This window comes from Thamnophis sirtalis, unplaced genomic scaffold, assembly GCF_051295495.1.
Source record: "Thamnophis sirtalis isolate CommonGarterSnake01/CBP01778 unplaced genomic scaffold, rThaSir2_p1.2 scaffold_11, whole genome shotgun sequence".
In the NCBI taxonomy this organism is placed as follows: Eukaryota; Metazoa; Chordata; class Lepidosauria; order Squamata; family Natricidae; genus Thamnophis; species Thamnophis sirtalis.
Window position 1 is genome coordinate 9948241 of NW_028261391.1, and position 10841 is coordinate 9959081.

Here is a 10841-nt window from a genome sequence, read left to right on the forward strand (position 1 = left end):
ATAAGACGTTATATCAATTAAAGTTGATTTCTGGGCTGTTAGCATGGAAATTCTCACCTAAAACCTCATTTTTCTGTTTTGCCAGTTTATTAAAAGGTAAATAAAAAAAAGGGGGCAGATTATATAACTTGTGCAGGTTTGCATTTTAAACTTTATTAAACACCAGAAGATTATGTCCTGGGAGAATATAAGCCCAGCTTAGAGCCAGTTCAGCACATTTCGGTTTTCATGTACCGTATGTGCTCGATCGTCTAAGAAAGAAGCTGTAAAACTATAAGATATTTCGTTCTGAAAGTCCCCAAAAAATAAAATAAAAATACAACAGACCAATTTTCTCAGAGAAAGATTGTTCTTGCATTTACAGCCAAAGACTGATCAAATACTAAAGTGGGGTTTGAAGTTTTATCCCTTTACAATTTTCAGCAGAACAAATCACATAGAAGTGGTTAATTTTGTTAATGAAATGTGCCAGCAAGGACAAGCTGCACAATGGTTTAAGGTTTAATGCAAGTCATATAACTTCTTCAGATTAAGGACGAAATGTAAGTACTTCTGCAGTATTTCTTTTTCAGATTCTAAATGGAAAATCGGACATGCTAACACAACGGGTTTTAGTCAGTAGCATTCAAAAGAGATCATCCAAAAAGCATATTATGGGTGAAACATCTTTCCTCAAACTGTTACTTGTTAATTAGAATTATATCCCATCTATCTTCAAAACAACTGTCTCTTTTAAGTTTCCCCTTCAACAATCCTTTTTGATTTATTTCTTTTTATTTATTAAACTAATTACATAGCCATTCAACTCACACACAGGTAATGGGTTAATTTTTTATGGATGATAGATAGCAATAGCACTTAGACTTACATACTGATTCATAGTGCTTTTACAGCCCTCTCTAAGCGTTTTACAGAGGCCGCCTATTGCCCCCAACAATCTGGGTCCTCATTTTACACACCTCGGAAGGATGGAAGGCTGAGTCAACCTTGAGCCTGGTGAGATTCGATCTGCCCAGCTGCAGCTAGCAGTCAGCTGAAGTACCCCACTCTAACCACTGTGCCACCTTGGCTCTGATGATGATAGACTTCAGCATGAGTCTTTCTGAACCAAACATAATACTTCAACTACAGGTAGTCCTTGATTTAGAACAATTGAGCCCCCAATTTATGTTGTTAAGGGAGACATTTGTTAAGTGAGTGTCACCCCATTTTACAACCTTTCTTGCCATAGTTAAGTGAATCACTGCAGTGGTTAAGTTAGTAGCATAGTTCTTGAGTGAATCTGGCTTCCCCATTGAATTTCCCCTTGCCACAAAAAGGGATCATGTGACTCGGGGAGACTGCAACCGTCATAAATATGAATCAGTTGCCAAGCCTCTCAATTTTGACCACATGATCCTGGGGATGCTGCAATGGTTGTAAGTGTGAAAAAATGGTCATAAGGCATTTTTTCAGTGCCGTTGTAACTTTGAACAGTCACTAAATCATCCTCTTCGTTTAACAACTCCATCATCCCTTGCGGGGTGGAGTCTGGGCAACTGAATGGAGCTGAGTGTTTACTGGCTGGATGCCCTTCCCTGTTGCCAATACGGAATTATATTCAGCAAATATATTCTCAGTGTGCCCAGAAAGAGAAATATCTGCCTCTACCTAGGATCGAACTCACAGCCTCCTGATTGTGAGGTGAGAGTTCCGCCTCTGGGCCACTGTACCACTCTGAAAAATCACTAAATGAACTGTTGTAAATCAAGGATTACCAGTACTACACTGCTTTTCCCACCCTGGATAAAACAATCCCATCATTTAGATATGAATAAGTTGCTTTGCAAGCTGTCCTTATCTCTGATAGTCTTCAGAAGAAGAAAAGAAGGCTACGTCATCTATTTATTTATATGCTGCTCTGCTCAGCAGAGTACAATCATAAATATTCAGCATTAAAATAAAATTTAAAAAAATCATAAACAACAGCAAAACAAAACACAGTGAGCACCCAGGAACAAATATCCCCTCTCACAGCACGAAAAGCAGTTTCGGCAGAGAATGTCCACCGTTACAAATAGCGACACGATCTTGCAGCCGCAATGCAACATTAGGAAACAAAATTCCAAGCAAGCAAAATTCTTATTTTCATTCCATGGCACAAATATTTAATCCAGTGTTTCTCAACCTTGGCAACTTGAAGATGTCTGGACTTCAACTCCCAGAATTCCCCAGCCAGCATTCGCTGGCTGGGGAATTCTGAGAGTTGAAGTCCAGACATCTTCAAGTTGCCAAGGTTGAGAAACACTGATTTTAATCTCTGCCATGCTGCCATGGTGACGCCACAACTTCCCAGAACTGATGATGTCATAAAGATGTCCCTTGGAGACTTCCGTTTACTATTATTATAAAGACTAGAGTACCTTGTAAATGCCATTATGCTGTCAGTGGACTAGAACATCTGGGGTGTGTTTTTTTTCTTCCTAGGACTGTAGTCCTGACCAAAAATCAGGATATTTCTTTGACTCACCATTGGGTTGTTTTGATTTTTTTGGACTCTTTGATCTTGGGGCATGAGTGAAGAGCGGGCTGTACGTAGTACAAGCAAGCTGGAAGAAGATCCAGATGGCATTGGAGAAGAGCAGTCCACTGGGTGTTTCCAGGGTCCAGGCCTGTGTTGTTGTATTCCTACAAGGTAAACAAAAAACAAAAACATGATTGCTCTTTCACAGACCAGCTGATTAAATGATGCCAGGTGGAAGGTTACTAACGCAGGGGTGAAATTCAGCAGGTTCTGACAGGTTCTGCAGAACCCTTAGCGGAAATTTTGAGTAGTTCAGAGAACCGGCAAACACTACCACTGGCTGGCCCCAGAGTGGGGTGGGAATGGAGATTTTTGCAATATCCTTCCCCTGGAGTCGGGTGGAAATGAAGACTTTGCAGTATCCTTCCCCTGGAGTGGGGATGGAATAGAGATTTTTGCAGTATCCTTCCCCTGGAGTGGGGATGGAATGGGGATTTTGCAGTATCCTTCCCCTGGAGTGTGGAGGGAATAGGGATATTGTAGTATCCTTCCCCTGGAGTGGGGAGGGAATGGAGATTTTGCAGTATCCTTTCCCTGGAGTGTGGAGGGAATGGGGATATTGTAGTATCCTTCCCCTGGAGTGGGGAGGGAATCGGAATATTATAGCATCCTTCCCCTGGAATGAGGATGGAATGGGGATTTTGCAGTATCCTTCCCCTGGAGTGTGGAGGGAATGGGGATATTGTAGTATCCTTCCCCTGGAGTGGGGATGGAATGGGGATATTGTAGTATCCTTCCCCTGGAGTGGGGATGGAATAGAGATTTTTGCAGTATCCTTCCCCTGGAGTGGGGATGGAATGGGGATTTTGCAGTATCCTTCCCCTGGAGTGTGGAGGGAATGGGGATATTGTAGTATCCTTCCCCTGGAGTGGGGATGGAATGGGGATATTGTAGTATCCTTCCCCTGGAGTGGGGAGGGAATAGAGATTTTGCAGTATCCTTCCCTGGAGTGTGGAGGGAATGGGGATATTGTAGTATCCTTCCCCTGGAGTGTGGAGGGAATGGGGATATTGTAGTATCCTTCCCCTGGAGTGGGGATAGAATGGAGATTTTGCAGTATCCTTCCCCTGGAGTGTGGAGGGAATGGGGATATTGTAGTATCCTTCCCCTGGAGTGGGGAGGGAATGGGGACTTTGCAGTATCCTTCCCCTGGAGTGGGGAGGGAATGGAGATTTTGTAGTATCCTTCCCTTGTCACGTCCACCACACCCTGCCCACAGAACCAATAGTAAAAAAAAAATGAATTTCACCACTGTACTAATGTTATCCAATAACAGTCCTTTGACAACTATTTTGTCTTTAGCTACTTTAACAGATGTTTCACTAACACGAAACATGGTGGGAGAAATAAGGAAGGTAGAAATGGAGATGAGATCATCTGTTCCCATTAGAAGAAGCGGTGAATAAAAGGCTCAGTACTAGGAAATACCAATCTCATCTAGAAGCATTCAAAATTTAGAGAGGGCCTTTCCTGAAGAAGCAAAGCTTAAGAAAGGAGAGGCATGAATGTAGCAATCTATTACTGTTTAAAGCAGTTACCAACGTGTAATTAGGCATACTGACTGAGGTCATTTGCTAAACTGCGGGAACACGAGGAGAGGAGGTTGAGGGAAGAAGTTTAAAAAATATATTATTAACAGCTGTCATCACCGCTACTTTCAAATCCTTAATTCCTGCTTTTTATCTCTGCAGGCGGATGGGAGGGAGGCGACCCAAGGAGAGGAAGGGGAAAAATGGTAAAAAGAACACCAATCTCCCATCTCTGGATGATATCATGTTCCCAGAACGAGAACAGAACAGAGACAGTTGGAGCATGGCGTCTGTAGGAGACCTGGGCGGCCTACAAATAGCGAGCCTCAAAACACCTCCAACCCAGCCCCGTGACGACAATTCCCAGGAACCCCACAGACCTGTGCTTTTAAGCGACATCTTCTTGGAAGAGAAGAAAGGACAAGAGGACAAAGCAAATGTGAATGTACAGGCCAAAGAGGGTGAACGGAAAGAGGCCTTAGACGATTTGAAAATACCCCCTCGGGAAACAGGACTTATGCATTTGGCAGACAGGGTATCAGAGGTGAAGAGCCACCCAATCGTGACAGTCAAAGAAAACAGGCAGTCTGGAAAGCTTGACCTGAATGTGCTGATTAAGGAGGTAGCCTACAAAACAGAACACAAGGAAGGCGGTGACCATATGAACCTAGTACTGCAAGGCATGCCTTGTAAGGAGATGGACCAGGGCCACCTAGGTATGCCACCTGAGGAGCTGCAGATAGCTAGAGGGTTAGAACCTGACAGCACATTGATGATCCAGGAGAAGATACTGCTAGACCAAAGCACCAGCGCGTATTCCGAAGGTGTCACTTCTTTACAGGAATTGCTCGATCAATCCTCTGCATTATACAGTGAGGAAGAAAAGCTCTTGGAGCAACAAGAACCTACCATGGGCGCAGTTCATAATAGCGAGAAACAAATCACCTTGAGCCAATGGGATTCTTCATCTGAGGAAGATGCATGCAGTGAGGACCAGATCTGTCAAAATGAGGTGCAGAAACCCACAGAACTAGAACACCCAAGTATTTTATCCACCGTGTCTGAAAGCTATGAGGAGGAAGAGTCAGGAGAACAGCAATATCTACACTCTGGGACAGAAGCTTCCCTCAACACTCTAGACTACAGTTACATAAACCTGTTTGATTGGGATGACCAGTCTTCTGTTAAAACACAAGATATTAATATTCCCTGTCAGGGTACATCCTCTGGAAACAGCCAGAAAGAAGTACAAGTTGCCAGAAGCTCAGCATCAAATATTGCTTTCATCAAGGTAGACGACCATCAGTATATACCCTACAGCCTTTACCAACAAACCACGGCACCAGAAAGCACCATAGTGCCCCTGAATGCAATCAGTACAACAACTCTTCAAATGTTAGATAATATAAATTCTTCAACTGAGGATGCTGCTATAGAACAGAAACACCCAGCGACTCAGGAACATATTATACTGGAACAAATTAACACATACGATCAGAGTAAAGGAAAAGAACCACACAGTGAGGTGGAAGACACAGATTTTGGATCTAAGGCCACTGAAGAAGAAGAGAATCAAGAACCTGTTGTTTCAGAAGACTTAAACAAACTCCTTGGCAATATCAGGTTTGAGAAAGAACAGCCAAGAAAGCTAGAGTGTGGAGATTCTGGGTCCGAGGGCATTTATGACAAGGAGGAGCAAGGTTGCCAGGACAATCCTTGTATCGAAGTACAACAGCCTCTAATAGTTTCGAAACTCACCTCTTTGCCTTTGAATGTCTCTGAGGAACCATGTGAAAAGAAGGACAGCCCAACGGTCAGCAACTGGGACATTCATTGTCTGGATGAAAGCCCAGAAGAACAGGATGGACAATGCACAGTGCATATAGGTGAGAAAGAAGCAACACCAGGACCAGAAGAGGAATGGCTCACAATGCCCTTGCTGTCAGAAGGTGACGAAGAAGATCAACAAACACTAGAATCAAAGCACACCCCAGAGGGAGTGTCTATACCTCCTGAGGAGCAGCAGGAGAAGAAGGAAGAACTGAACTTGAACATAAACTGTGAGAAACAGCAAAGGAAAGAAAAGGAAGATCTGTCACCCACCACGTTCTCAGGTGACGCTGCACAGGGTGAGGGACTCATGTAAGGAAGCTGTTTCTTCTGAGGTAAAAAAAAATATCCTCAAAATAGCTACTTTTTCCTTGTTTCACAACTATCTCTACTGAAATATGAAAACTGAAAAGAGATAGCATTGCTTTTTTGAAAAAAAATAAATTGTACAAAGATAGTTACATTCAGGGATAAGACATTATACTAGACCAGACTACAGTTATTTGTTAAGACTTTTGATTTTGGATTAAACGTTGTAAAATAGGACTTGCAAATGAAGTGCTAAGAGAATACTGGATGGAGAGTTTTCCACATTCAGCGTAAAGTCTTTTCTTAAGGATCGTAGTTATATCTAAGAATACTTGATTTCACCTGTACAATGATTATTTAATTCCAATGTGGAAGTCACCCAGGTGGAGGGAAAAAAATAAAGTTTGATGACAAATACGATGCTGGAAAGTAGTGGCTTTTCCAGAAATTGTGTGTGCATTGTCATCATCATTTGTGTATGCATTATTTAATATTTTTTTCTTCGCTGTGGAAGGAAACCATCCCAACAGTGAAAGCATGGAGAAGGGACGCAACCATCTTTAATTGCTTCCTATTAACCAGTTGGAGGAAGGAATGTGAAGAAGACACATGCTGATCATTTCCCAGCGGTACCAAAACAGTGGAAGGGTGGAAAGGAGTGGCCAGCATTTGATTGCCAGTCTATTGGATGGATTTGGGGGAGACTTTCTCTGTCCTTGTATACGTCAAGTATCAGCCATGTAAAATTTTCAATTTTCAATATCATACGGTGTGTTTATTGGCGTTATTTTAGTTATCATGGCAGCCATGTTTTGCCAAAAATAAATTTCAGACATCCTTTCCATCAAAGAAAAAAAAGATTAAAATTAAAAAAAGACCATACCAAAAAAAATGTATGTTCAAATAAAACATGAAAACTTGAGGGCCCTTCTTTTCGCAGGCTATGGCAACTTAACATTTCCTTTCTTTCTTCCCTCCCATGAACTATAATTTAAATGCATGGCATAAATTTGCTTATTAAACAGCATGGAGCAGCTTGTTGTTGTTGTTGTTGTTTTGGTGTTATTTCTTTTTGTACGTTAACACCAGACATACGAACATCTTGAAGACTAAAGCACAAAGAAGAGAAGGAAATGTCAAAAACATGCAACCCCTCAGAAACAGAGTGTTCCGACCTCAATTTAGGACTAACCTTTAATCTAAAAATGGCTTTACAATAGAGGAAAGGAAATTTAAAATTAGGATATGATTGGGAATGGGCATCTTTGTTCTCATTTTCGGAAGTTGCGTGTCTCCATTATACTACAAGGCACTCTAGCTTCTGCGTCACTAATTCTATCAAGTTTGCTTTCTCTTGTGATCTCTCTCTCTCTTCTCTCTTTCATTTCTCATCTATCTATCTCAGTGACGTGCAGTGAGGTTTATGGCTGGTGAGGCACTGACACAGTGGTGGGTTTTTAGACTTGTGGACTTCAACTCCCAGAATTCCACAGCCAGGCATGCTCAGTTCCGATTTAAAGCGACAGCATTTGTTTTTCTCCTTTGCGAAAAAGTTTCCTTCATTCTTTTTCTTCTCCCTCCCCTTCCTTCCTCCCTCTCTCCCTCCCTCCCCTCTCTCTCAAATAGACACACGCACACAGAGAAGTTGGATTGGACTATCTATCCTACCCCCTTCCCTCTCTCTCTCTCTCACTCTCAAATAAACACAAACACAGAAGTTGGATTGGATATATTTTCCAATGGCTTGAAAGCAGCTCCTCTGCCATACCCGCCCCCCCCTACCCTACATTCCCCTGCTGCCTTCCCCAAACACCTCCACCATTGCAAATGCAGCCTGCTATCTGGGTGGGAAATGCCTGAAACGCAATAAAGCCCACCCACCCACTCACCTCCTGCTTGCAGGCTGGGGTGAGAGAAGAGGCAGAGAAGCCAGAGGGGAGCCGATCCGAGCCTTTGATTGCAGGCAGAGCCACGTTGCTACATCAAGAATTTTTAGGCTTTTAACCCTTGCTTAACTCTGTTCGAGTGATCATAAAACGCCTGAAGTCAGACTAGATGAGGCACGTCGTTCTCCTGCCTCCTCCTGTAGAGGGCGCTTTTTTAGAGGCTTTTTTAAAACAGTTAAGCAGCAGAGTCATCCATGGTGACTCTGGCAGCAACTAGCTCAGCCTGACCTCAGCTCTTGCCTTTTTCCTTTTACATTTTTTTTCTTTTCATGATGACAGTGGTGAGGCTCTGTCTTCCCTGCCTCCCCTGACTGCAGGTCCCTGATCTATCTAGATTTCAAGACCTCTAAAGTAACCATGTCAAAGGAAACCATGAAATCTCAAAGATCTACTTCTACCTCTACATTTCCTTCTTTCCTTCCTTTCCTTTCCTCTCCTCTCCTCCTCTCCCCTCTCCTCTCCACAAAGACACAACCTCCAAAGATGTGACTTATGGCAACCACACCAGTGGTGGGATTCACTTACCTTACCGAGGTGGCGCAGTGGTTAAATGCAGCACTGCAGGCTACTGCTAGATCAGCAGTTCAGCAGTTCAAATCTCACCAGCTCAGGGTTGACTCAGCCTTCCATCCTTCCAAGGTGGGTAAAATGAGGACCCAGATTGTTGGGGGCAATATGCTGACTCTCTGTAAACCGCTTAGAGAGGGCTGAAAGCCCTATGAAGCGGTATATAAGTCTACTGCTATTGCTATTGCTATTGCTATTCCTTACCGGTTTGTAAACGTGAGCATGTGTATGTGGATGCTTCGGACACATGTGCCACATCTCAGCATGTGCACTGCCTTCTGTGCATGCACAGAAGGTCGTGCATTATGTTGGGGCAGGTGGGGGGAACCTCCTGCAGCCGCCGCTGCCAGTTCACCTGAACTGGAGAGAACCAGCTGAATACTACCTCTGAACCACACACACACAGATCCATGAGGTTTTCCAAGAGACAGTTCAAAAATTGCTTGCCCTTGCTTTCTTCTTCTTAGGGCTGGGAGAGAGGGACCAGTCCATGATTATCCAGTTGGCTTATGCACCGGAGGCAGAACTAATCTGGCTCCTTAACTGCTAAACCAAATGACCATTCATATAGTGGTGGGATTCAAAAAATTTTTACTACCGGGCGTGGGCATGGCTTGGTGAGAGTGGCGTGGCGTGGCATGGCGGGCATGGCAGGGGAAGGATACTGCAAAATTTCTACCTCACTCCAGGGCAAGTATACTGTAAAATTCCCATTCCCTCCCTATCCCACTAACCTGTTTTCCAGCTATGTTCTCCTGTGCAGGACAACAGAAGAAGACCCAGTCGATCAGCGGGGACTCGGGAGGCAGCAAATAGATGGGGGGTGGGGGGCAGCCAGCGGTGGTATTTGCCAGTTCTCCAAACTACTCAAGATTTCCTCTATGGGTTTATCAGAACCAGTTAGAACTGGCTGAATACCACCTCTGATGTACAAATATATCGACCATATTATTTTGTTTCAAAATAAGCAAAGGCTAGAGAAAGAGTAAGAAAAATGAAGGCCAAGGCCTGAGATAAGAAAAAAGAAAACCAAAACAAATGTAGGTAAAACTATATTACGCTGACATAACTTGCTACACTTCTCCATCATCTCAACATATCTGCCACACCTACACACGGGGTTATACCTTGCCTTCGTCATCACTATCTTTTGAGGATCTCATGCATAACATCCAACCACAGTTTTCTCAATTTTCCCCTTCCTCTTAGCACTTTTAATCTTTTTTCATCTATTTGTTTTGTGATGTGATATTCACACATTCTGTCAATTGCAGGTGCGAATCAAAACATTTTTTATTTTTTTATTTTTTAATATACATTTATATCATCTTTGCAACACTTCTACATCTTTTAAATATCCATTATGTTTCTTTTGTCTATACATATACAATATATGTGTGTGTGTGTGTGTGTGTGTGTGTGTGTGTGTGTGTGTGTGTAATTAGTGCCCAAATATGGGAGGAAGCTCACTGCTTCCATTCTCTGTCTATAGGCTCATCACAAGAGACCATCCAGACAGAAACCCAATATTTTTACTGTTGCCTTTTGTTACATTTGTGTTGTATTTCTGCTGATAAATAAATAAAGGGAGACTAGTATAGATCTATTTCAAGCTATTTAGCTCTCATCAGCTAGCCATACCCTTACTGGGATTCGAACCTGGGCTGTATTAATAGTCTCCCTTTATTTATTTATCAGCACAAATACAACACACACACACACACACACAAATAAACAGGACAAAACTCACTTAACAACTGACTTTCTTAGTGATAGAAATGTTGGGCTCAATTGTGATGATAGGACTACCTGCGCTGCCTCACACAACTTATTACTCAGTTGTTGTGGGAATGCTGATTTGAACATGATGCTGATGAATGGTGGAAAGAACAACAGCAGGGTAGAAAATCCTTATATCAGAGGAGAATCTTCATCTAACACTGGGAATTAAAATTGTTCTGCTTTATTATAATTTGCAACCAGCCAGACTGTGCTGTCCCACTCTCTCTCTCTCTCACACACACAACTGTGGTTTATTGGGTTTATTAATATTCCCCTGCAACTCCCTTCACCAAATACCCTGAACTGTCCCAATTA

General features: G+C 42.8%; 1 protein-coding gene across 1 annotated transcript; it reads left to right on the plus strand.

Moving 5' to 3' along the window:
* Window positions 1–2449: 2449 nt before the first annotated feature.
* Window positions 2450–7267, plus strand: LOC148043535 (uncharacterized). The gene is made up of 2 exons (XM_087726132.1): window positions 2450–2674; window positions 4255–7267. Exons 1-2 carry the CDS (start codon window positions 2553–2555, stop codon window positions 6236–6238), a joined length of 2106 nt encoding a protein of 701 aa, XP_087582258.1. The 5' UTR covers window positions 2450–2552; the 3' UTR covers window positions 6239–7267.
* Window positions 7268–10841: the final 3574 nt, after the last annotated feature.